Raw genomic sequence first — 27,253 nt, forward strand, 5'->3', positions numbered from 1 at the left:
TCACCTGGGTTGTACAGCTTGGCTGAGGGTTTCCTGCAAGTCTGGGAATTTAAAAAGATACTTTTTGGGAAAGAAGTGATTGTTTTCTTCATGTACCTGGATGTTGGTTTTGTTTTAAACTCGTTAACAAAACCCAAGCTTTTGTTATTTACTTGAGGAAAGCGCTGACCGTGCACTCTCTGGAAACTGGATCCTAAAATCGTTAGTTGTTTTGGAAATGCCTGCCCTTTAATGCTCAGGCTTGGAGAGGAGACAGCATAGAATTAAGGAGCCGGTGGGTATTAGCTGTTGCTGGGAGGAATTGGATCAAACCCAAAAATGTCACTATTCTAGCTTTGCTTTGTATAGAAGTGAAGTTTCAGTGGCCATTTGTTTGCATTAGTTGATCACTGTCAATGAAGATAAAAGCTCTTATATTAAAAAAAAAAAAAAAGGAAAAAAACCCTAAACCCCAAACACAAAACTCAAACGTGCTGGCATCGTCTGTTTCCAGAACTTGATCAGTTTATGGCATATTTCAGCATCATTAAAGATTTAGGAGAAGTTCTAATGGGGAGTAAGCACTGCAGGCCATCGCTCAGGAGCATTATCCTGGCAGCATTATGTTAGGTTTCTTCTTCCAGCACCTTTAAAAAAACCTCAACAGAATTTGGGCAGCTTTTGTGAAGGTCACCCTCTTTCTAAACAGAAAGAGGAACGAATTTGACTAGAGATTACTTCTGTAGATTAAAAAAAGACACAAAAAGCTTATTTATTTGCGCTGTGTTTTACATGATATGCTACCATGCAAAATCTGGGACATATCTTCAACAAATAATTATATATACCCGCAATTTCTTAGGACAGATGCTCTCTGGAGTCTTCCATCAGGGACTTTATCAGTCCTCTTCCAGTGTTATTCAGTGCATGTGTAAGCTGTGGACCATGACTGTGTCCATGTACTCTGTATATTTTTGAGCTTGCTTTTTTTTTTTTTTTTAAACTGTAAAACCTTGGCAGCACAATACTGGTGTTTGAAGCATCCCAAAGGGATGACAGTGTCCAATTCTAAGCCTTTTTTCTGCATCTTGCTTCCATTCCTTGAGCCAGGAGTGCTGATGGTGGTGCAAACGTTTATCTTTTGCACATGCATATATATTATTGTATGTGTGCTTATAAAAAGTTACCACAGAAACAAGGCTGTCTTCTGTCTAATCCTTCTGCATCATTGATTATTTTTTTGGTTTTCACCTTTTGGAGTTGTGCAGCCCAGATGCTGCTGTTCTGTAGTTCTCCATGTGTCCTTCAGCACTGGTGCTGTGGTTACTCTTTCTTATCTTTGGAGATCTTCCACCACATGAAAGTGCATGGTGTTTTTAAAGGCAGGAAGAGTCTCTGTTCTCATTAGTGTTCCTGTGCTGGTCAGCCGTAAAAATGAATAATTTGGAGTGAATTTATAGCAAAACATATGTTTGGGCAGGTTGAAGTTTGAGCAGAAACGTTTTGTTGAATTGAGGTTTGGAGCAGCAAAGAGTATTTGATTGGTGTACATATTTAAAATAAAGTGTCTGATTTTTAATCCATGCAAGAAGTAGTTATACTACTAAAAGGAGAAGTTTTATCCTTGCTGTGTGAAGGCAGTTTTAGCTGCCAGGCCCTAGTAGATGTAGTGGTACAGTTTCCATGGGGTGAGGAGGGAAACAGTTTCCATTTGATCTTTATGTAAATCTCCACAAATAAGTTACCCAGCTAAGGAAGAGGTGTCTTTGGAAGTCATCATTCATGTGGGGCCAGGTCACATGAGAGCTGCTATCGCCTCCTGGGCTCCAGCTCTGAGCCGCTCTCTGCAAACCCTTGCCTGACTCAGTCTAATGCACCCCCAGTCACTTTGCAAGGGTAATGACAGACACCGGCGGGAGTTCTCTGCCTCTGACCTGCGCTCCAAGGACAGACTGTTGATCCCTGTCTCATTTCTTCATGCCACAAATATAAACGGGGAGAATCCTGTTAGATTTCCCATCCTTTCCCCGGTAAGAAGCTACCAACAGGCAAAAGGGTGCGTGGTGTGGAGGAGCAGCATCGGTAAAAGCTGTTGTGTCTTTAGGGTGGGGAGGATGGTGTTGAGGGTTCAGGACCTACCTCCTGAAGGCAGCTTCTCACCCGGGGATAGCCAGGAAACATACACACCATTTTCCCCTGGCTGCCACCTGCAGAAGAGACCAGGAGCGTTGTGGGGTAAGGCACAAACCCGCAGCAGAGCTGTACTGGGTCAGTGCCCTTCCCTCTCCTGGGGCTTTGGCTGACTCTTCCTCCCTGCTGGTGGCAGTTTTGGCTCTGGCTGCTCTGCAGGTGCCCTGCTTGCCCATAGGAAGCGTAGAGCCTCCATCACAGGAGGTTTCTGTTTACTGATGCTCAGGCATCTTCTTTGTTACCTTTCATGCAGCCATTAAAGCAGGCGGTGGGTCAAAACCCACTAGCCTAAGTCGTTGATAGCTCCATTAAATGAGGGGTGGCATTTCCCACTTATAAAGCCAGTAGCTTTGATTTCCATTCCCCTCCTCCTGTTTCTTATTGTCACTTTGAACCTGGGCTGCACATTGAAACTGACCGGCTGCATGCTCTGGGCTCAGTAAGACAGTTTGTCAGTGAGATTTGATGTTCTCCATGTAAATTGCTTGTGATTTCTAAAGGATTGTCTAAGGAACACAGTCCTTGGGAGCCAGGGACTCCCCCTCTCTCTGCATTCCCCCTCCACAGGGGTTTCAAGAGGAACCCTGTGGGGGGCTGAGCATCCCCTTCCCGCAGAGGGCCAAGGATGCTCAGCATGTAGGGCCCCAGCCCTGGGGTGCTCCTGCAGTAGCTTGTTGGTGGAAGGAGAGGAGAAGCCACCAAGGTCAGAGAAACAGCGATAAGCTGTTTAGTCAGAACTCAGTTGTATCTCTCTGCATGCCTGACTTGATTTTGTAATGGCAAATCAGAAAACCTTCCTCCCCTTTGATCGAGAGTGTTGCTTTTCCATGTTAATTTTCTGCAGTGCTTGCCAGAAGTTCAAGGTTGTGTGTTGGTAGTAAATGACAGATGATTGTAATTGGTCAGGCAGCCCTGGAGTATCCAGATGCGTCTTGTGTAGCTGAGAACCGACATTTACCTCCTTCTATGCTAGGTGAGCAAACAGCGTGTCCTGCCCCGTGCTCAGCTGCCCAGCTACCCCGAGCGCAGCACAAGGCGTGCACGTTGCTGCAGGTAACCAACTCTCATCTGCTACAGAAACCCTCTTAGATATTAATGGCTTCATGTGAACACCACCGTCTCGCCAGGGAGCAAGACCTGAGCGGTTGACACGGTCCCATCCATCCTACACATACGCGCTCAGGCTGAAAACAACTGTGGCCTCTGGCAAGCGCAGTGGCCGCTTCGTTTGTGCAGTGGGCTGTGAACAGTGAGTTGCTCTTCTGAGTAAAGCCTTAGCAATGTGAGCTTAACATCCCCTCGGTTTTAAGTGCTGTCGCTGCAGCGAAGGTGGGTGGATGTGTTTCTGTTCATGTGAGTGCACGTGTGGTTTTCAGCTTCAGAGTGCGTGAAACCTTTTGTTACAGTTTTTGCTTGCTTCCTCCGGCAATGGCATTTCAGAGTGCAAAATGAAATAAATTGTTCTGAAAGCAACGCTTCTTAGAAGCCAGGGATATTGGCTAGAGTCTTATGTTCCCCTCTAAACTGACAAAGAATCAAAAATTTAATTTGGGTGGCTGACACTTCCCCCCCTCCTTTTAAAAATTCTCTTCGCTCCTAATTTTGAAACTCAGCAGGAAAAAGCCTACTGCCAGCTGAGTCATATGTTTAGTGCATGACAGAAGTGACTGTTTGGGACCATGCCCTTAATCTGCTGGATGGAGACTTCGGGATGCATTGGAGGCGGTAGAGCCTTTGCCGAGGAAGAGATCGCACAGCTTGAATCTAATAAAATGTGTCTAATAACCACTGTAGCATGGTACGGGAATACAAGAGATCAAAGCTTTGGAGGCATGCATTTTAGTAATTTGTGGGTCAGATCCTTGCAGGACTAATTGGGTGCTGTTTGATGTCCAGGCAACAATAGAAATCTCCCTGTAAATCAGTATGTATTTGCCTCTTCCTTTCTCTTTTGTACACAAGCATAAAAGCCTAGTGTGATTTTTGAGATAAACTGGCAAAAGTGAAGGTACAGATCTCCCTGCCTCGCTGCCATCTTTCTTAGATGTATTACAGTGTGGGCCATACAGCTGATACGGTGACCAAAACAGCTGCGTTTACCCAGTAGCCGGTGGTCCCTCTAACGTGGGTGCTCCTGGAGCACTAAGCCTGCTGGTTATTGACTGCCGTGCTTCTGCTCCCCAAAGCATGAACCGAGGTGAAACCAGAGAAGAAGCTTTTTATGGGGCAGTTCATAGGATGTCCCTGGCTGTGGCTCGCTAGTCATGATACCAGGTGGTATCTCACCTTTGCAGGTGGTCACCCCCAAAACACAGCAAGTCAGATATGCTGTGTGCTCTGTGGGGGACACCTACGAAGTTCTTCTATTTTTTATATATGTAAATAATAACATGCACACAACATATATCCAGGTATAAAAAAATAAGCACAGATCTAGCCATCCTGAGTGGAGTTGGACAGCATGGTGGGCTCGTGTGCCTATGAATGACACACCCTGTACTGGGTACATAGACCTTCTTCAAAACACAGGCCAAAATTTTTCCAAGCCACTCATATGGGAGATGTTGAATTAGCCATAGACATGTTATCACACCTGAAACCTGGCTGGAAAGGAAGGATTACAGTCCTTGAAATTAAGGTTTTGGTGTATGAATACTCACGGTAGGTGTTGGGGGGGGGGGGGGGGGAGGTGGAGCTCTCGTGTGTGTCTGTGGATGCTACTATTTTGGGAGGAAAGAAAGATGGGTGTGCAAGGAAACTGTAGTCTTGGAGCAAGACCAGAGGGCAAGGCAACCAAATTGAAAGGGTTTTAAATGCATTTTCTGGCTATGCAGACAGGCTGTCTTCAACGCAATAAATCTTCAGCCTTTACGTATTGATTGGCTTCAGTAAATAGTGTGATGACTCTGCTCTCCTGTTGCTGTTCTGTGGGGATCGGTGTGTTACTATGGCTGGAGAGGCCGTAATAGCTAAATGGGATTCCAGTGGTGAGAGCAGTTTACAAATGCTCTCCAAAGTGAACCTTGCAGCCAGCGTGACTGTGTGTGACTGCTATAAATATAAACAGAGTGCTCTGCTGGTGACCGGGCTGGTAATGGCCGTGTTTTCTAATGGGCAAAAACCATGTTCCCTGCGCCAAGTGCCGTGCGGTGACTGTGCCCTGCCCTGGCAGGGATGCCGTCTTCTGGTTCCCTGGTTGGGGAGCTGTGATGGGCGAGTAAAGGGAGCAGGAACGGAGCGGGGAGGCTGGGCTCCTGTTGGAACGTGGGGCTGCTTGGCTATGAAATGGGATGTGGCTGGAAATGCCTCCTTTTCTAGCCACCCTGCTCGTGATTGTAATAGGGTTTTTTTTTCAGTAGTCGTGTGTCACTGGGCATAGTTTGAAGCTCTTGGTGGTTTTTTGGTGTGGGGTGGGTTTTTTTGTGTTTTTTTGGTTTTTTTTTTTTGTTTGTTTGCTTGTTTTGGGGGCGGGGCTTTGCCCCTGCTCTTGGAGGCAACGCTGTGGTGTGGCAGCCCAAAGGTGGTTGTGTTTGAGCACTGGGCAAGCCCCAGATCTTTGGAAAATGGTCACGATAAAGTATGAACAGAGCAGGAGGGTGGCAGGGACAGCAGCTGGTTGTGTCTCTGGAGCAGCAGCGGGAGGAGGGATGGAAAGCTACTTTAGCTATTAGGTGCCGTAGCTGAAAACCCATCCAGAAGACTTCCTGCTGGCATGCTCATGTTTTGTGACAACCTGTTACTACACCATGGTGGAAAAGCTCTTCCAGAGGCAGTCTGGGCTGTGAGGTGAAATCCCAGGTTCCTCTGGAGATAGTGGATGGAGAGCTAGGCTAGAGCAGATGTAAAATTAGCATAACAATATGCCTTTAATTCAACTTGAAGGAAATAATTGAAGACTAGTTGTCACTTACGATGGTGACCTCTGCCAAGATGACTCATGCTGCAATATAATATGAGTCACTTGTTAATGATGGCCTGTTAAGGAGAAAGTGCCAAGTCCCGGTAACTTCTTCATTGTGCAATACAAAAGTCAGGATGAAGAAGGGCGTTCAGGATATTGTTGTCTAAAAATAGCTGATACTTAAGAGCACTGAAGCACCTTTACTTGCCTCTGGGGGACTCTAGCATGAAAAGGCAAAGGCCCTGAGTAGAAATGCTTCTTCTTCTTTAGCCTTGGTTTAAAAGAGCCACAGGACATGCTTTGTACCTCTCCTCCCCTGCCCTCTGTATTGATGTAGTGGGGACCCTGATAACTCTCCTTCCTGCCAGACAGCCCAACTGGCCGGAGGGCAAGTGCCTGCTGGTGAGAGGGAGGTGGGTGGGCGCTCAGTTGTGCGGTGAGCATGGAAAGCCATGGCCATCTCTGCAAAGGCTGCCCAGCAAGGAAGGTAGGAACGAGATCCTCCATGGGAAGGTCCCTGTGGTGCCGGCTGAAGACCCGCAGTTAGGAGCCTGGGGCTGGGGGAGTGGGAGGTGAAGAGCTAACTGTCTGTGGCCATGTCATGCCTGCAGTGAGGGCTTGGCCAGGCACAATGTGTCCGTGAACTCCTTGCCTCTGATATCTGCCAAATGGGTGCAGGATGAGAAGCTTTTTATGGCCATAAGGAACCTGTGGTGCTCCTGTAATTGATTTGAGCGCATACTTGTTAATCATCTACCAGCTGCCTTAAATGCTTCCTTGTATTGGACTAGTTTTTTTCCCCTCAATAGATTAGGTTTTGCAATCCACAGAAGAAAGCAAGAGCCTGGTGCCAAGATGCTCGTGACCAGGGGCAGGAGCTCTCCAAGAAGCGATAGAGGGACTAGCTCCTGGGCTCAGCCTGGGAACCTGCGCTTTAGGCACGCTTTTCTCTGTCCCTTAACGTAGCAATGGGACAACACGAAGGTACAGCAGAGGGGCATCTTGCTCCTGGGAAAGGATTTCTAACTTTCAAAAGCCTGATGATTTTGTCTGTGGTCATACAATCCTGTAGAGTCCTGACACCAGAAGTTAACTTGAGAGGGTGGTAGTTTTTTTTCTAGATCTCATAATTGTTGAGAAGCATGGAAAAAAGGCCTTCCTGAAAGATCATAATCCAAAGAACAAATAGAAGACTCCATAGAGTTTGTTGAAAATTCAGAAGAAAAATTGGCAGTAAATACATGAGGCCATGCATTCTTTCTTCCCAGAGTGATGCACCACAACAGCTGGAGATCCTTGGGCAGCTTCAGCCATGCTCTTGTTTTCTCACCTCTCATGGGTGAGAAGCTCTCTACCTGCACCGTCCCTCACCTCTGCCATCGGCTTCAAGGTGTGTCTTGCCCTCTGGACCTTGCCTGTTTGCAGTCCAGACCAGACTGCCAGATCCTGCTGCCTTACGCAGTACCAGCGTGGCCCTCAAGGAGATAGGAGGATGGTGGTGAATGGCTGTGGAGAAAGGTTGAGGCTTGAGGAGATGACAAGGGGTGGACCTGAAGGAGGAAAGCTTTGCACCCAGATATTGCTGTCAAGGCAATCTGAAGCAACCAAAGGACATTGAATGTACAAGGGTCGCATTGCAGAAGGTCGGTGTGTAGTACCTTAGGAATAGATCTCTGAGGGGTGGAGGAACAGCTCTTCCCGGAAAGCAACTGCCAGCACAGTGGGAGCCAGATCTTCTATGCATCTTCATTTTGTCTTGCTCCTTTGATGATTATCATTTTCTTGAGCAAGTTCCTACCGCAGCGGCCCTGCTGCTGTGGCAGCTCTGGGGAGCTCTTGTCATGCCTTTCTTGCCATCGTTGTCAGCTTCAGCACCAGAGGGGACCCGCAGTAAGGAGGGGTTTTGCTCCTTGTTAGAGCAAACCAGTGCTTTTGGTTTTCACTGAGCAGCTGGATCCTGGGTGCCAGCTCCTCCGGGGGCGATCTCCAGACCGGCTCTTAGCAGTGGGGGTGTCCTGAGAGGACCATAGCTTATTTGCCATGAGTGGAGTTAGGGTTCCTATGTTGGGGTGGAGCAGTACAGGCTGAAGGGTGGCTGGGCTGCCTCTCCATCGCGTCTTACACGTGTTCAGACCTGGGAAGGCCAAGTGTCCTTTACATGGAGACCTGCGCTTCCAAGGTGTACCATCTCGCAGCCTTTGAGAAGCAGGTGGAGTCAAAGCATTACACTTTTGAATAGGCAAAGGCTTTATCATGTGCTTCAAAGGGAGAGATGCCTTGTAGGTGGACAGACTGTACCCCCCAAAAAATGAAGTAGTATGGTTGACAAGGGAGACGGGGGCATGAGTTCAAAGCTGGAGTTGCTTTCTCAAGACCCTTTCACAATAAGTTGTGGTTTTGTTTTTGCCAGTTGACATGACCTCTTCCGTGCTGCTGGTGTAAAGCACAGTGCCTACTCAGAGGAAATGTCCTCGAGAGAAGATGCCAGAGCCCTGCTCGTTATCAGAAACGAGTAAAACTGCTCCAAGCTAATCTGGCTACCTAAAAATAGAAGTGGTGTTAGGGGGAGGGACTGTCTTCTATGTTCATTTGCCCTTGATTTTCATGACATTTTGCTGTTCTATATTGTGTGTCTTGTAGGGGAGACTGTGTGTCCTGGTCACACTGGAGCAATTCATGAGAGCATGTGCTCATGTCAAAAACCATCGGGGAGGAAGGCTGAGCAGCTTGTTCAGGATTTAGCAGTTAACTTGCAAAGTGCAGTGACTCAGGTTTATTCTTCTGTTCTCCAGCTCCTTGTAGGTTCACAGCCTCTCCCTTGGTGTGATCTTGAAGCCGTCCCTGGGGCAGGTCTGAAGAAGCCCTGTGACTGGTGGTGAGGCTGGGGGGTTGGGGGGGTCCCAGGTGCTGTGAGGTGGTGGGAACAGGGGGCATCTGTCATGTGCACCTTGCCAGGGTCATGCCTCGATTGAAGGCTGCAGTATCTGCTTTGCGATTAAGGGGAGAAGAAAAAATCACCTATGAGACTTAATTACTGTGTTGTTGTTATTAAGCATTTAAAACCCAGGTTTCATTACTATCTTGTGATATCAGCATTTATGTTCTTTTAGTATTATGCAAGCAGCTCACCTTGTGATCATGAAGTACTGAAATGTGCTTTCTAATGCTTACCCTCTGTTTCTCAATAAGACCATAAAACCTCTTCTGCTTTCTGTTAATTATGGAACAATAGGACATTTCTCTTCTCTTTTAAACAGACCTGAGCTTTTTCTTGGGGGGTTGTTTTTTTTTTCCCTCTTCAAGTTCTTGGGCCAGCTGCTCCTCTGAGACTTTTCTGGTCCATGTGGCTAGACCACGGTGGACAAACCTTCTGCCCTTCAGTGCACTGTCGTTTGCCAGTCAGGAAGAAGCAGGAGGTTTGTAGACTAATTGTAGGAGCAAAGGTCTTGCTGTACTGGAGCAGTCCCAGCTGGTGCAGTGGCTGTTGCTGGCCCTGATGCGGTCAATGCGATCTACCTACAAGGTTAGCTGAGGCAACTGGGAAAGATGGCAACAGGTCCAGACGGGGGTAACCTCCTTCTTCGCCAAAATAGCTGAAATACTACCTTGCTTGTTGATATTCAGTTGTTTTCCAACTAGAAGCTTCTCTTTGACCCCAAAAGAAGCCTGTTCTGCACCCCACCAGGAGTGCTTGGCGTGCCCCAGCCAAAGGCTGCTTTGCCAGGAGGTGTGCGGTAAGCGAGGCCCCGTGAGCTGAGCTCTGGTTTTCTCTGTCGGAGCATCTGTGTGGGTCTGGATTTTCCCCACCGCGGCATCCAGCTTTTGTAGGACAGTGAGAGTAGATTTCTAGCTTTTCTTCTATCAGTCCAGTTCTGCCACTCAGCGGCATGTAGAGCCGGGGTGGGAGGGGGAAGGGTATCCTCGTCTGTGGTGGTGTTGCCTGTGGGTAATTCACAGGTGACGAGCTCAACGTGGTGGGTTCTCTTGATGCTTTGTTGGAAGAATCTTGCATTATTTCCTTGACTTACAGAGACCCAGAATTTAATCTTTCCTCTGAGCTTTCTCAAGAAGAAAGAAACTGTTGAGTTTTTTCTTCCCTGTAGAGGAGAAGAATTAAAATGTTTCTCTAAGCACAGATGTGGTTCAGTTTGCCTGAATACACTGAAGAGGATGTCTCCAGGCTCCATGACCAGCGCTGCTTCTCCACTCTTTCATGCTTTGCTTTAGGTACACATCTGGAGATGCATAACTCTTTTCAGATGCTAATGAGGAGTTTATAGATAAGATCCCCTGTGAGGAAAGGAATGCTAGAGCAGGGGAAATAAAGGTGAGGAGGGGTCAAGCATCTTCTCTAAGATTCACTTACAGGCAATGCAGCCCTGGCAGGAGTTGAGAGTAGAAGTCAAACCCTCTGGCCTTTATCCTGTGCTGTTGCCATTAAACTATGCTTTTCTAAGATTAGATAATCTTTGGGTTTGGTGTCTGCAAGACTTGATGAGCAAATTCCTTTGAATAAATGCTTTTCTTGTATACTTGCCAACAGAGAATGAGGTTTGGGACATGAGGGAAGGGAAATAACTTGCAGGTGTCAATTTTCAGGAGGTAAATGGGGAGGTAATACTCAACAGGTTAGAGTCCTTGGAAGGACTCAGTGGTGAGGATCACATCCTGCATCTGTGTTTCGGTGGCAGCGATAGGGGGAACCCAAGGTGTGAACATACCGCCAGCAGTCTGCCACGAATTTCAATATTACTGAACAGTCTGGAGCTCCGGCAACGGTGAGACTTGGCACTGGAGTTGGTTTGGGGTCTGGGATAGACGCTAAAGGCAACAGGGTTAACTTCATCTGAATGTTGGGGTTCCCGATGGATGCAGTTGCAGAACTGTAAATTTTCTCACCGTGTGAATTGTAGTAGCACAGTATTCAGTGTCACCCTGATGGAAAAGTCCGTTCTGGCTTTAGAGCACTTGCAGTCTGGGGAAACACTGATAGCTGAACTGGTTTCCCAGCATAATATTCCTTTCCAATACATCAGGTCTTCAGAGGAGGAAAGGATTACAAGGGCATGTTTGTCTTATAGTAATTTGTCTTCCTCGCTGTAGCCTGGGGCTGTAAAGTGGACCGGAGCTCAGCTGAGCACGCACCGCAGCTGGCTTTCAATAAAACTGCTGCAGCTGCCCTCCCTTCTGCCCAGGAGAGGTGGTGATGGGCCAGCTGGGTCTGCTAGGTGGGATGAGGTGATGCTGTCGTGTGGGTGCTGCAGACAGCTCTGAGGATTTAGGGTGGCCTGGCAGAGTTTGTTATGCTATATGTTTTACTTTCTGAGACAATGTATTGCTGAAACTCTTGCATGGATTTGATTTCTGGTTATGAGCATCCTTATCTGCTCCTGTAGCCATTAGCTCTTTGTCTTGCCCACGTGGGAAGCTGTAAGTTACTTCGTCCGATAAGGCTTTTCTTATCAGCTCTGACGTTTGTTGTGTAGAAATATTCTAGGAACTATAAAAAAGGGGCTGGAGCTGGGAATTGCAGCTGAGGTGTTACCCTTCCCTGCAGAGACCAGTGAGATGTCAATGGGAAGTATGAATCTCTCCATGCGTCAGGCCAGGGTTGAGTTTCTTGGTTGTGTATCATGTCTAGAAAAAGAAGCACATGTCCTGAGGTTTCTTTTCCTTTCCTTCCTTACTTTGTGCAGCATCATCAAAATGTTTTTTTGCCTTTTAAACTCATCAGCCTGCTTGTGAAATACTCAGAGAAGCTTGGGCTGAGTTTGCATCACTGTCAGTGGGTTGCATCTTTTTGGAGCGGCTTTGATCTTGCTTACTCCGTGCTGAGTAATTTACACTCCTCTCACATGAGCAGCAGCTTCAATGGATATGCCGCCCTCTGAGAGTCTGGCCTTGTAAGCTCTCTCAGTTTCTCCTAATGGTAAGCATTTAAATGGTATTAAAGCTGCTTATCTGAGTGTTGTGCTTTTTTAGAGTCATTAACACCTCTGCAAAGAAAGTGTAAAACTCTAGTAAGGCAGCTGGTGGCACTTTGCAATGGTTTGAATGGTTACCCCCGTGTGCCGGTGCTGGTGAGGGTGTTATGGAGGGGTGGTGGTGGTGGCTGCAGTGCCTGCAGGTGCAGAGCTGGTGCTCCCATGGATGTTGAGGATCACCCTTGGGAGGTGTTGTTCCCATTCGGGGGGGGGGGGGGGGGGGGGGGGGGGAATCGAAGCTCCCTTCTGGTGTGAGATCAGGCACCTCGAGTATTTATTGGTGCGGGCTGGGTTGTTCCTTCTCACCCCTGTGATTCCCCAGGGGCCAGAAATGTCCATCTCAGCATGTTTGCTGTATCTCATTTAATGGCACATTTCAAGTGATGTTAGCAATTTTCTTCTAAAGGATCTGTGCTATTCTGTTACCTTTACAAGGAGGCATTGATGTGCAAGGGTGATCCTGCCATGAAGCTGTCAAAAAAGAGGGGGGGGGGGGGGGGGGGAAGCTGGCTTTGTTCTTCACCTTGAACGTTGTCCTGTGCAGCAACAGTGCCATAGTGGTTTGATCTTCTTTGGGGCAACTGAGAGGTTCCACTCTTGCTCTCATTGCTTGGTCTGTTGAGCCAGTTTTGCTCTGTACTAAGTAACGGGAAATTATTATGACTAACGTTAGGCTGGTAGAAAAACTAATAGGAGTGAATAATAGCACAAGATACATGGAAATCAACATTTTTCTCCTTGGAGGCTCTAGATGTAATCCACTTAATATTCTGTGGAACACAAGATTAATTTTCTTCAGCATAATGTAGGCGAGGGCTTTTCTTTTTAGTTTGCTGGCAGAGGCACTGCTGCATTGCTAAAGCTGAGGGCAGGCGATTAGGAGGGGGGGAAGGATGCTGACCCAACTTCCAGAGAATTCAGAAATGGCAAAATCTGGGTAGAGGAGATTAAACTTGTGCCTTGCTGGCAGGACTTTTCTGCAAGAAGTGTGGCTGGGAGTGGGTGTCTTGCACTGGGATGGCCCTTGTTGTGTTTGCTCATCAGGCTTTGCTGTGTGGTAGGGTATCTTTCAGCTGTCTGGAGGTCTAAAATGCTGGGGAATGGATCTGATTTGCTAGGGCTGTGTGGTGAGACTCTCCTGGTAGGCTCCCAGTGCAGAGCCGGCATCTGCAGCATATGGAAACAAGCTCCAGCCTTGCACTTGTCCTCCTTCACAACATACCTTTGCTGTGATTTAAACTTGCAGAACTGCTAAGCTTTGTAGAGGTTCCTTTAAATTAATAAAGCAACCCCCCCATTCTTTTTATTTCACAGGATGGAAAGAATGCAGTGACTTGCCAAGCTTAAAGAGGAGTAGATACAGCAGAAATAAATAAATCAAGCTCATTTATTTTAAGTTGATTAATCTGATATGTTCATAGTTTTCTAAAATAAAGTCTAGCACCAGAGAGTTTAGCAAATCAAATAACAATAACAGCAATTGATTTAGAAACAGTTACAAATGTTTCCCATCCCTACACCCACATGATTAATCTCACCACTTACGACTGAGGGTCAGAACCTGCTTGGGGATGTGCCCTTGTCTCTGTGGGGTTGGAGAAGGTGGACCTGAAGAGCTGACCCCATGCCTGAGAACGGGGAAGGACTGTGGGCAGCTGGTGCGTGCGGGGCTCCTGGGGCACTGTGTGCCTGCAGGAGGGCTTGGTCTGCTGTCAGGTGGGATTTCTCTGATGAAAATCCAAGTAGTATGGGCTCTGCCATGTGCTTTATTTTCCTATTTCATACTGGTCTTCAGCGGGCTGGTGCCTGTGGTCTTAGAAGACTTGTTTTGCTGCTATGCGCATGTTGTGTTAATGTTTCCAGCCTGCTTGTGTGAGCTAATAAAAACCCTGGAGCTCTAGCAAAGAGCATTTTGCTACGCAGAGGCCAGATAATGTCACAGCTGGCTCCAGGGAGCAGAGCTAGCAAAGAGCTCCCAAAGCAGGGAGGTGTCAGGGGCTGTAACGTGACGGGGAGCTCAACTGATCTCGTAAAGCAAAAGGTGGTGGCTGGATTTACAGGGCATCATGGTGACTGGCAAAGCAAAACCAGCAGATCTTCCTGGGCTGCCTGTGTGAGGAAGGTCCCTCTGCTCAGCCTTAGCTAAGTGCTATTCTGATGCATATATCAAATGAACTAACTAAATAGGCCTCGCCCCCACCCTGAGTTTAGTAATTTGGGGCACTGGGATATGAAATAAAAAGCATCTCCCTGAATTTACAGGAGTGTTTCACAATGTTAAGAAGCCACCAAGAAACATAGAAGTCTTGCTATGGGAAATTCTTTACGACCTGACAAAAAATTCTTGCAGATCACTTTAGCAACTGTGGATTGTCCCTGACTTTCAGGCCATCTTTTTGGCATGCATCAGGCAGGAGCTTGCTTTTTGCTGTGGGACCTTGTTTCCCCCCAGCTTAAGTTAGCGTCTGTCGAGACCAAACCTCCAGCCTCCCTGCCGAGTCTGGCATTTCAGGAGGCAGCCTGTGAAATGTAGGAAAAAGGTGAGAAGCCTTCCCTCCCCCTGCCCTACAACTTGTTAACTCTTGGGTGCGAAAGGTCTTTCCAGATACAAGACATGCCAATTAACATGTATTTGGTATTCTTTTAAATAAATTTGCTGTTTTGTCAAGACAATTCATGTAAAGACCTGTTTATAGTGCATGGTTTGGGGAGCTTATTGAATATAGTTGTGGGGTTTTTTACAGTCTTATCTTGCAGAGGTTGGCAGCTAGTTGAATGCTCAATAATTTGGTGTGATATGCTCTACAAAATATCCTTTTTTGGGAAATGCTGCTACCAGAGAGTTTCCTGATCCTCTCCTGCTAACCACCGCTTGCAGAGCCAGGTGAGGAGCTGATGACAAGTGCGGGCTGTGGGTAAGCTCTTCAGAAAGCACTAAACCAGCTGATAACTCCACCTTCAGATAATCTGTGAAAATTGGACTGGTGTAAGAGAAACTCAACTGAATCCAGTAGGGAGGTGATGTTTCTCCAGACACACATATAGGGACTCTGTCTTGTTTTCAACAAAATGATAAAAAGTAATGGAAATCACTTAAAGATTGCTTTGCCTTTTTTTTTTCTTTTTTTTTTCCCCCCCCCCCCTTCTTTTTTCTTCTATATGCATCTGGAAGTGAGATGCTCTCCCATTTTAAGACATTCCTCTGGCTGCAACTCTCCCGACAAGGAAGCAGAAAGGCTGTCCTTTCTTGACAGAGGCAATCTCGGGTGGCTTACTTCTTCCCAAGTGGCAGTGGCTTGGAAAGAGGCAAGCTGGCTTCGGGGCTGTCACACCTACAGGCATCCACAGCCAACACCACGGATGTGACCTGCAGTTGGAGTCTGAATTTTTGCCTGCGTGCAAGAGAGGGCTCTCTGGTTTTGGTGTGAGCTTGGCATCAACCTTCCTTTTCAAAGCATGCCTCTAAGAGTGGGATCTTAAGAGGCTGTAGTTCCTGAAGCAGCTGCTTTGGTAAGTAATTAAACCAACTCCTCTGAGACCCCACAAACCTTTGACAGCATTTACTAGTAGGTAGTAATTTCAGCTTGATGCAAACGTTTGCTGGCTGAGGTGAGGCTCTTTATTTCTCAGAGGGATGAGATCTAAACATTTAGGAATAATATCTTATTGGTCTGAAACTGCAGATAAGTGACTTACAGTGAGGAGAGTGTCCAGCTGCTGTGCTCTAATTGATGTCTGCATCCAAAGAAGTGTGGTACAATACTAGTAGTGACTTTAGATCTTCTGGGGACTATAGATACGATTTATAATTGGCACTGTAGCTTTTTAGAGACACTGAGCTTAGCCAAGTCTTTTATAGATTCTCCTGTTGAAGTTGTGTGCTTGAATTAGACGTGTGTTGAAGTGGCTGATTTGTACTGAGGCTGCATTCATCTAACACAGCACTGAAAACCTCGGGGTTCACTTAGCAGTAGTGCTTTTGCTGGTGCTTCTGGGCTGATTGACTTCTAGCTCTTCTAGATGAACAGCCTTCTGTGAACTGGAAGGAGGGCTTATCACACAGCTGCAAACAATTTGTGGAATCTGTCCTGGCAATCTATGGGATGTGCTGTAGAGGTTTAAAAATGAGAGAGGGTTGTCTGATTTGGAGGGAATCCAGCTTCATTTGAAGGGTTGTCTTAAGGATCATTGAATATCTCAGCCTGCATCTTCTTACTGTGGTGAGACTCGTGGAGGCCAGATGTTGATCTTTATTACCTTCAAGTCAAAACTCATTGCCTCGTGGTTAAGTCACATCAGGATGAGATGGAGTCGCCTTGTTGCTAGTGGTTCTTAGGTCAGGCTTTTGAAGGAATGGAGAGGAGGCTTGGACCCTTCTTTTTTCGATGAGCATGTGTAGCTTGTGGATGGCGCTTCCTTAGGCTGGGCTGCTTCAGCCTACCCTGTTGAGTGAAGGTTAGCTTTATATTTGTCAGTGTAGTCATTGTTGTCCTCTCCTGGTATCTCTGCTGCATCTTGGGCTGTGGGACCCTCTGTCTGCAGTGGTACAAATACATCATCTTGGTTGAGGAAATCTTTGCTTCCAGGTCTGCACATGCTCTTTAGTGCCTTGGAGCTCCCATGTTTCATATTTGTGGAGAGTGTACAGAATGGCTGCTTTTTCTATTGACGTGGTAGGAAGGAGCAACTAAACCAGAAGAACTCTAGTTTTGTGTGTGCAAGTGCTCGTCTGCGAGCAGGACATCTGGAATAGTCGATATATTGTAGCTTCAGTGGCTTGGCCTCAGCAGGACCAAGTGGGACTGGGCTGCCTGTCTGCGTGGGGGATGTTTTACTTTCCTTCCCTCAGTAGTGGTGCTGGCTATATGTTTGCTGGGTGGCAGCTACAAATCCACACTTGTGTCTTAAATTGAACAGGTAATAGTTGAAAAAGTAATCTAGCTTCATTGACTGAAAAGCTCAATGTGGTGGTTAGTTATTATTTAATTTTTCTGCTGCCAGCTGTTGGCAGGTCTTCACATTTTGGGTGGGAAAGAGATGCATGTTTGGTGACGGGAGCCTCACTGCAACAAGAGACTAGGGAGAGGAGTGTTGGAGACCCAGAGCAGCTGATTTGCGATTTAGGAAGAGGAGATGGGCAGAGGAGCACAGAAGTGTCTCTCAGTAGGGGCTGGAGGAACAGCTCCTTGTGATATGCTGAAGACGAATGGTTCAAATAGATTTGTAAACAGGCTTCTCTCAGCTGTCAAGTGGAGAAATTTTTCTTCTGTTAATAACTTAGCCTTGACAACAGTTTTTCTTATGTTGTATAAGAGTGTTGTTTCTTGAACATCTTCGTTTAAGATACAGAGCTGGGTGTTTGGGGGTGAGGGAGGACAAACTGCTTCTTCAAAATGAAAACAAAACCCTCAGCAAGTTCCTTATTACTCTTCCAAGTAGAGCAGCTTGTATTGCTTGAGTAGGCAGGAGGTGCAGTGGTAGATGGCATTGATGATAGCTTGTCTTGTGAGTCTCTGGATGGGTGGGCGAAGGAGGGGAAGAGTACCAAAGCTAGGAGAAGACGTGAGATTAAGCAATCCCTGTGAGGGCTGAATAGCACCCAGTAGTCCAGCCTGGTTCTGCTTCGTTGCTTGGCTTATACCTGAAGCAGAATATCTCAAAAATACCTGTGCAGCCTCTTGAGGTTTTTTGCACTGCTTTAATTAATGGGCAGGCTTAGGGCTATGTATGTGTGAAGGAAAGGTAGTGCTTGAAGCTCAAAAAGGTAATGCCCCCAGCCTCTGTTTCTGGAAGTTCCCAGTGATTTGGTTAGTATTTCATTGTCTTGGCCTCTGCCTTCCTGCTTTGCTTGCTGTTGTCTGCAGTTACATTAGCAATCCTCTCCTGGCTTGTGCGGTCCATCTTCGTATGACTCATGGGGCTGTTAACTAGAAGTGCCTTAGAGATGGAGACAACTAGTTGATTTATTAAAAAGCAGCTGTGTCTTCAAGTACTCTTCAAACCACTCCATTTTTCTTTGAACTATGTGCCATTTGGGGTAGCTTCCCCAAGGCGGTGTGGACCTTGGGGGTTTTGTTTTTTTTTTTTTTTTAATCATATGAGCGCTTCAGTTTTTTCTGTAGAAGCCGATGTAAAAAGTATGGCAAAATGAGTGAGCTGATGTGTCTTCAGAAGGAATAGCAGTTGACTTTGTAAGGCTTGAGATTACTTGGGTCCTGAAGCTTGGGAGATATGCCCGGCTGTCTACAGAACTTCTGACTTTGCTAACATGAAGGATGGCTTCACAGAGTGTGGCCCAGCTCGGGTGTTTGGCCTTGGGAAACAAAATCTGGGCAAGTATATAGTATGTGAACTAAAGGCTTGATTCTTATACTCGTTCCTCATAGAGATGTTTTGCATGACCAGAAATATATGACCCTGATGACAATTTTAAGTATCGAACTGTACTGCTGAAGGGCTTTTCTGTCTCTCCAGCATTCTTTGTGAAGCCTTTCTCATGCTTTGAATGAATGATCTTCTTCTGGTTGGAGGCTGATGGAGTTAGAAGACTCTACTTTCTCCAGGCAGTTGTGTACATACGCTACATCACAAGACAACCTCTTGTGTTGGGAGTGCTGCCCCTTGCCATCATGCCAAGCTGTGTGATGCTGGGTGGGATTACAGTTCTCCTGGCTGTCTGCGTGGCGTGGCATTGCCGTTAATTTACAAGATCCAACTGTTTGGGGAAGAATGACCCTTTGGTGCTTCCCAGTGCTGGAATCTTTCCTTGTGACTGCCAGGGCTTGTCTAAGCAGAGGCATCTGCATGCAGACAGAGCTCGCTGGGTCTAGTACTGAGGGTCATGAGTAAATGGCTTTGTAAGCCTGCCTTGGTTCTTGAGGATGCCTGATCAGTTTAATGGGATCTCCTGTTGAAGCTGTTTTTATTATGGAGCTGTAAGGCAGAGGCTCATAAAATCCTGATGTTTGGGAACATTAGTTGCACAGGCTTTATTCTTAATGGAGATTAAAAAACCTGCTCTCTTAGTGCCTTTAGCTAACCAGTGCCTGGGGATGCTCCTCTGTTACTGACCCATGACTGTGTGCTGCCTCCAGTTATGCAGTGCATTTTCCTTTCTCTAGGGTTATAACATTTGCTTAATGACTGGTTATCTCCGTGATTTTTGGCTGGAAGTTGTCATTAGTTGCTGAGAACTGGGGGACTAAGTGCACGATGATTAGAGAGGCTCTGATCTCTCATTTCCCCTCCCGTGCGTTCACAGCAATCGTAGTTTAATTGGTGTGCCCCTCAGTTCCCCCCCGCACATCTCTCCACTGTCTCCCCATGTAATGCTTTGTTACATACCTTTTGCATGGGCTAGAAGGGGGGAAAATGAGGCTCCTTCAAGGAAAACAAGCAAGTTTGGTGTACAGACTGTGTATAAATGCTTCTTGTGTTTGGACATCTGCATGGTTGTGTTTAAGGACAGGTAACTGGTGATCCGCGAACTCAGTGATCACCATAGCCAGCACCGATACATACCTGCAGCCCCCAACCCTTAGCTGACTTGGCTCTGGATATGGATATTCATAGAATCACAGACTGGTGTGGGTTGGCAGGGCCCTTAAAGCCCACCTAGCCCCAGCCCCCTGCCCCGGGCAGGGCCACCTCCCCCCAGCCCAGGTTGCCCCCAGCCCCGTCCAGCCTGGCCTTGAGCCCTGCCAGGGACGGGGCACCCACAGCTGCTCTGGGCAGCCTGGGCCAGCGCCTCCCACCCTTGCAGCAAAGAGAGTACATTTACTCTCTAAATAGTCTCCTCAAGCAAAGTGTTGGCTCTTTTGTGCCTTGGACTTATTGAAACGTCATGGTTTAGGTGAGGACATCTTTCCGCTTTAGTCCTGCGGGGTCTGGGTTGGGCAGAGCTGAGTGGGTTTTAACCAGGAGCGTGCTCCTGCTGTGAGCCCTGCTGCTGCGTGCTCGATGCCGATAAGTCCTTCAAAAGGGATGCCTGTTTTGTTGCTGAAATTTGGATACATCCTGCTTTATCATCCACATACAGAAGTCCCTTTTCTGATAATGCAGCAGTTTGAAATACAGTGTTTATTGAAATAAAGTGGACTCTTTTTTTCTTCCCCCCCTCCCCCCCCGGTATTGCCGAGAAAGATGATGCTCTTGCCTTGTTCTATGTCTCAGACGGGTTTTAGCCACTGAGACTTTAGTACCATTGATTTTCCTGGGAGGTGAGTGAGGAGCATAATAATTTCCCACTTGAATTTGAGCCTGTCCTGGCTGCAGCTGTGGGAGCCGGATCAGATCCCGGCACGGGAGAGCTCAAGTGCCAGCCTGCCCCTGGACGGAGGACCACTGGGTCTGCGCAGCCCTTGCATGGGTGCCACTGTGTAAAACATTTCCCATCCCATGAGCAACTGAAAGATCCACTTGTTGAGTGTTTTTCTGTTGCTTTATGAAGAGCCACATGCCTGAGTTCACTCGAGTTGTCTTCTGGCACAAGTACTGAGTAACTCATCCTCCTCAAGGAGGCTTTGTGTGCGGTGGCGGGCGAGTGGCCGTGCCAGGGCCGGTTGCACCTTCCTACAGAGAAAGCTCCAGCTGGGCTCTTCTGGGAACAGGGTGCTGAGCCCATACCACCCCAGAAGGCTTACTCTTTCCAAACTAAAAATAAGCTTTTTTCTTTCCTTAGCAGGAAATGGTCAAGCTGTGCATCACTGCAAGTCTAAAAATGGGAATAGCTGGTAGTAGGTGATGAGCAAATGTCCATTGGCATCCCTGCAGCTCTGCAACCCCTGCCTGCCCCTGCCCTGCCCACCCTTCTGGAGCTGGCTGGCATGGGGCAGTGGGTGCTGCTGGCCCCCACGGACCCAGGACGAGGTTGTCATTTCTGGTGGTTAGAGCTAATGTGGTCTGAAATCAGCCCTGCCTCGCTGCAGCATGTGGGTGTCGGGGTCTCCTGAACACATCCCCGGCTGGCGCTGGGTTTTGCCTCTCCTGCGTTTCTGCTCCCCTCCGTCGTTCGGGCAGGCTGGCAGGGAGGAGGGAGGGACCCCACCTTGGGGGTGTAAGGGCTCTCCGCAGAGTCCTGGTGCTACTGCAACCATACAAATACTTTTCTGCACGAAGGTGATGTAGAGCTAAAATTTATTTGTGGGTCTGTCTTAAATGCTGTTCCCCACCCCCCCACGCCTCCCCACCCCCCGTTTTTAACGGTGCATCTTCTCCTAAACTAACAGATTGCCTCAATTATTTCCTTTGTATTTGTGGGCTTGTTATTTAGTCCAGATGTTTTTGGTTTTAAAAAATAATAATACAGTAGTGCTTATGAAGGCAGTCCGTGGTGTGGGAGGAGGTGGCTGCTGTAGCAGGAGGGTTGCAGCCTCACTGACCGCATATCCCTCTTGGATGGGGGAGAGGGCATCAGCAGAAGGTGATAGGTGCCAGGCTGGAAGCAGCTGTCTGTAATGAGCTTTGAGGCCACCCCCAGCCAAGTGCAACCCAGCACGCTGCCGTGATCTGCAGCACGGGCTATATTTGGTCTGAGATTACTCCCTGCCTGGCCCGGATTGGTGCTGGTCGGGGCTCTGCAGGGTGGATTTCTTTTCCCCTGGCTAACACAAAAGCCCCCGTGCAGTGTGCCACTGTATTTTCCTCCCTCACTGCCCATTCCTGCTTGAGCTGCTGTCACGACACTCGTACCCTCCTGAAGCATCTCAGCAGGGACTTTGCAGGGTGGAAGGTGCAGAGTGTGCCCCTGATCCCAGGGACAGATTATTCCCCAGCAGCTATTAAGGTGCAAAGCTCTTGCCTATGCAGGAGCCAGTCCAGGAGAGGCCAGTGGAAAGCAGAATATTCCCCCCTCCCCTGCCCACCCCATCCTCTGCTGTGTATTGTCTGGAAGGGCCATTAACAACACATTACTGCTGGGCACTAGCAGTGGTAGCTGGGCAGAAGGGCTGTCCCTTTGCCTGCTGCCTCTGAAGAAGCGAGGCTGAGGAGGGCAGGAGGAGAGGTCAGCCCCTTTGCTGGCTGACGGTGCGTTGCCGGTGTTCCCGGCGCGTTGCCATGGCTGTGCTGAGATGGGGCTGCTTGTGCCAGCAGTCAGGGGAGAAGTGTCACTCAGCCTTGCGCTGCAAAATGCCCAGTTACCTTGGCGATGCTTCTGGAAAAATGTGGAGAGGAAATGGGATGGAGGGGGGAAGATGCAGCAGAGAAATTGCTGTGGAGCAGGAGCTGTGGGTGGTGGGAGCGGTGGGGAAAAGGCCTCCCAGTGCACGAGGTGCTCTGGGCCACAGTGGGGTGGTGGCAGGCATGGGGCTGGCGGGTCTGCAACCAGGTGGTAGATGGTAAACCTGATGGAGCCATGCCACGTCTGACATTTGGACATGTGCAAGTGAGGTGACTTGGGATGGCAGGATGGGGTACTCTTTGATTGGCGTATTTGTGGAAAGATGTTGGAAAACACATTGCAAAAGGGTGTTATTTTTATCAGCAATGGCCAACTGCATCCCTGGATGTTTCTTCAAACCTTCTGGTCGTTTGTCCTAGGCACAGCTTGCTTCTGGTGAATATTCAAAAATAGATATACTTGTAGCACTGGAAAAGCCTCTTTCAGAGTTTCAGCACTGCAGAGAACAACCCTTAGGAAAGAAACTCAAAAAAATAAACAGCAGCTGCTGCCACGTTTCCCCCCATCCTTTCTCACCCAGTGTGGAAACCCGGTGTACCCCCCGTTCCCTTTCCCATCTGTTCGTGGCATTTCCCTGCCTAGTACCAAGGCAGTGAAGCCACAGGCTGTCCGAACCCGGCCGAGATGCTGCATGCTAGAAACCTGTTGTGCCACAGCTTCATGCGTGGTGCCCGAGTGTCCAGCTGAAGGTTAGCTGGGGTATGTTTGCATCAGGATAGATGTGTCCTCGGTGGTCTGGGAGCCTTCCCCAGCACAGCTTCCCTGCCCTTGGCTGCAGATGGTCCCACCGAAGGCTGAGCTGGGGGTCTCGCCCTCGGAGCTCCCCGGGGCTTCCCATGCTGCAGCCTGAGGAAGCTGTGGGTGTGATGGGAGAAACAGGCAGAAGTGGGATGTGGCATTTCTAAATGTGAGGGGTAATCAGAGGGTTCGCTGTGACTCTGCCATGGAGGTGTGCCGAACCCCGGCAGGTACGTGGCAGCGCATGTTCTTGGCTGGGTGGAAAGCTGCTTCGGTCACGTCGAGACTTGGATTAATTTACTTACGGCATTGCTAATATGCTGAACCTTGCTTCTCAGCTGCTCACAAAGACCCAGTGTTTGACTTTTGGATGCAGAGGTCATCTTGAGCTGATGTGGGCTTTGTAATGAATGAAATCTCTGTGTCTGTAACGTGGTGGTGGTTGTCCCTCTCCTGTCTCCCAAGGAGTGCTGCCGGCTGATCCTCCTTTGCATGTTAGAGCCGTTAATTGACCCGTCTGCATCCTCTCGGATCACAACTGGCAGTCCTTTGCTCACTGGAATGCCAGATTGTTTGATAGTTCAAATGACTCAAAATCCAGCAGGGGACGTTGGGTGGGCTGGGTGACTGCAGGGGTGCATAGACCCCCGAGATGCTGGGATGGCTGCATCCACCGGCTTCCAGGGGGCTTGCGCCATCCAAAACTGGAGCAATGAGTATAGGAGAAGGAGGAGGAGCGGAAGAGTACATATAAATAAAGCTCCTGGAAGGGGAAGACCCACCGAGAGGAGAAAATAGCAGCGCTGGTTTATTCTTTCTCCGCTCTCCCTCGTACCTCTCTGCTTGCATCATCTTTTGTCTGTGCCGGCGATGCTCTCCAGTTTCCGTGTGTGTGTGACTGCCCTTCCCCTAGCTGGGTGCAGACTGGGGGTCTGGGGACGGGTTTTGGTGCTTCCGTGCCACCTTCCAAATCATTGTGTCCTTGTGTGGCACTGCCCTACATCTGCTTGTCTCAGTTGACAAACCAGAATGTCAAGGGCCAGGATGCACCAAACCAAAAGTGACATTTAAGCCAAGTAATGCTAATGCTGCTGACCTTAGGAATAGAGCAGGAAAACCCTGGTTTGAGCCCCAAAATTGCATCCTGCCAGTTAGCTTGTTTTATTCCAAAACTGATGCATAACCCCCCCGCCCTGTTTTCATAGCAAATAATTGCTGTTGCATTTAAAACGTACACTGAGCATTCCAATTTCAAGCAGATGACTGTGAAATGGATCAGTGCTCGCTCAGAGGCACCAGCCTGGTATCTCCCAGCCCAGATGCTGGGGGTGGGCAGAGCTGTGCTGCCGGCAGCGCTGCAGCTGCCCGTGCCGGCATGGCTTGGCTGGGCTGCTGCTGGGGCGGTGCCGCGCGTCTGCTCATCGTCACTGCAATGCTGATCCCTGGGCTGCCTGAAAAAAATTAAAACACTCGGAATGTTTGTCAGTGAAATGTTGATCTGTCTTTGTTAAATGTATGTTTTTGCGGAAATGCGTAAATATGTATTTTCTTCCTTTTCTCCTAGGATCCCGCAGGAATCTTTGAACTGGTGGAGCTTGTTGGCAATGGTACCTATGGGCAAGTCTATAAGGTAAGGGCTCCACCTGAAGTTTGCCTTGGCAGTGTGTTGAACATGGAGCATCCCAGCACATCGTCTTGGCTAGGTTTGGCTTGTTTCAGCCCTGACAAGAAGCCTTGCTGAACTCTGGCTTTTTGGTCTTGCGTGCAAGTACTGTGTGGTGCACACAGCTCTTATAATAAGCAATTCATATTAGTTCTGAAACTGTCACTAAAAAATAAATCGCCTTTTTCTCTCCCCCCAGTTACTTTTTATTGATTATATGATGAAGAGGGAGTGAAAAGTCTGCGCTTTAATAGATAAATCTCGATCTCTTCTGAGAGCCGAGTTTACGGCTGCGATAGGCTGCCAAATGAGTTTGCTACAGTCTAGTGCTCTGCTCATGCACGGGCTGGCTGCCGCCCTTCCACCGGCACAAACCTGCTGCAGGATTAAAAACGCAACAGTCAATAGGCTTGCATTAAATTTCTATAAACATCTAAAAGCAGCTCTCCAGATGAATAGTGAGGGGACTGTGGAAAACATCATTTTAAACCCGTGAACTACTTTACAGGCATATTTAAAACTTCCCCCCTCTGCTAAATATACATCACCTGTTCCAAACACATCTTAGCTTGGGGGATTTCCAGAATTTGTCATCTTGGTGGGGTCTTTTTGTGGAGGATTCTTGTGGGGTTGGGGAGGGATTGAATTGTTTTGAAGTCTAGGCTTATCTGCACTTCGTATATGGTGGGGAGATATTTCTTGTCATGATAGCACAAGGAGTTTGCCAAATATTTCGGTCTCCTGGGAGACAGCAGCTCCCCTGGGCCCGGTTCTCCCAAAAACATCTGTATACACAGGAACAAGTTCTGTCTATACGTGTGCTCATGTATGTGTGCACACAGAGATCCTGTTTGCCCATCACGCTCGTGTTATCTTTTGACTATAAAAAAGAATGTATTCATGTGCTCTTACTCTGTCACTTTGGAGGCACAGTTCTTGCCTGTCATGTGGTAAGAGACAGCAAGCTGCCCCTGCTGAAGAGAAGAAGAGAAGGGTGCTTAAAAAGCTACCTGTCAGTAAATATTTGTTCTGGATTCTGGTTCCCCCATCCTGCTGCTGTAGGCTAATCCCGTCAGTATGAAGACAGAGGGACTGAAGTGAACTGAAGATGAACTGGAACTCCTGGAGTTTTGAATGTGTGAATTTTTGAACTGGAATGAATTTTTAAAAAAAACAAACAAAAGGGGGGGGGGAAGGGGAAACATCCCACGCCAAAACTGTTCTTATCAAGGTTATATTCCCGGGACCCTTCCCCTCTGAAGGGTTTTTCCACTGCACACTCCCCACCATGGGAGCTCCCTTCTGAACTGTTTTTCTTCTCAGCTGCTAAAATAATGGTAGAGGGTGACCTAATTTTAACTGGTGCATATTTCTAACAATCAGTGGAAACTATGCGCCTTTTAATGGCCTTTTGAAAGCGTCATGTTTTTGTGGAGAGCAGAAAAGGGAAATAAGCGAGCTGGTGCTGGCACTGCTGGTTGCAGGGCTCTGCTGATTTGGTTTCCTCTTGCTGTGTTTGATTCTTTTGGTGTGTCTGTGTTACCTCAAAGTGGGGGAAAAACCACCCAGAAACATCCAAGTGTCAGCTTTCCAGGAGGTGAACATATCTGGGTTGCCTTTTTATCCTGCTGTACAAGAAAAAAATCCTCCTCTTAACTATTTTTGAGTTGCTGGAGTAATCGGATTGTCCTTGGTGATTTACTTGGTACCGGTGCCAGGTGGGATGGCGATGGGGGTGGAGGGGGGAACGCTGCTCTCCAAACTGAATTAGTAAGTATTGAGGTATGAGTTCAGGCTAAAACTGGCTTCCGAGCTCCCTTAAACTAAAGTCTTGGACTAGCGCTCACCCTGTAAACAAAAGGGGACTTTGATATAAAGCATACATAACTGTTTATGGTGTCCCACCCTAAACTCAGCACGGAAATAAGATCCCTGTGATTTTTTTCCTCCAGATACCACTGCTGTATTTATTTCTTGCAGCAAAACACATGGATCAACTTTCAAGACATGTAGACCTTCTGGCTCCATTCTAAAACAGCCCTTAGAAGTGGTCCATGCCCGGGAGCAGCGTCCTGTGTAACTAGATGGTTGTTCCGCCACCACTTCAAACCCATCTCAGGTGGGGTTGAGGGCACCCCTCTGTTCTGGCGGTCCCCGAGGTACACCATTGCTGTCCTCTTAAAGGCTGTGTGTGCCTCTGGTTGTATTTTCAGATGTGGAGGGAATAATTCATTGTGGTGCCTGTGCTGGTGCTGTCTTCTTAGCCTGAGCTTTGCAGGTCCAGCCCCTTTGCTCTCAGCCAGGAGCAGTCACCTGGTGAGCATCACCTCTTCTTTGCATGGCTGGTCCCTCTCTGAAGCAAGAAGGGCAGCTTTCCCATTGGGGAGAGGCGGAAGTGAGATACTTCTTGCAGGCAGGGGAGAGTATCTTATGTTAGTGTGCTACAGGACTGCAGCCCTGATGTTTCCCCTGGAAAACCTGAGCTGGCAGCCAGCTCTAGCACTGCTGCATGGCCATATTTGTGTTGGAGACTACAGGTGTCCTGGTGGTAACTCACTAGCCTGCCCAGGACGTGGAGGGACACGTGCAAGGTGCAAACCTCCCATTGATCCCATGGG

General features: G+C 48.0%; 1 protein-coding gene across 10 annotated transcripts in view; it reads left to right on the top strand.

Annotated features, from left to right (window-relative positions):
- TNIK (TRAF2 and NCK interacting kinase) overlaps positions 1–27,253 on the top strand; it is a 163,144-nt gene that overhangs the window by 3,878 nt on the left and 132,013 nt on the right. For all 10 annotated transcript variants that reach the window (XM_055817361.1, XM_055817365.1, XM_055817362.1 and 7 more), the window contains exon 2: positions 24,537–24,602. In XM_055817361.1, coding sequence (XP_055673336.1) covers positions 24,537–24,602 — 66 coding nt within the window. The remainder of the gene's footprint in view (positions 1–24,536; positions 24,603–27,253) is intronic.

Source organism: Falco peregrinus, chromosome 12 (assembly GCF_023634155.1).
Source record: "Falco peregrinus isolate bFalPer1 chromosome 12, bFalPer1.pri, whole genome shotgun sequence".
NCBI lineage: Eukaryota > Metazoa > Chordata > Aves > Falconiformes > Falconidae > Falco > Falco peregrinus.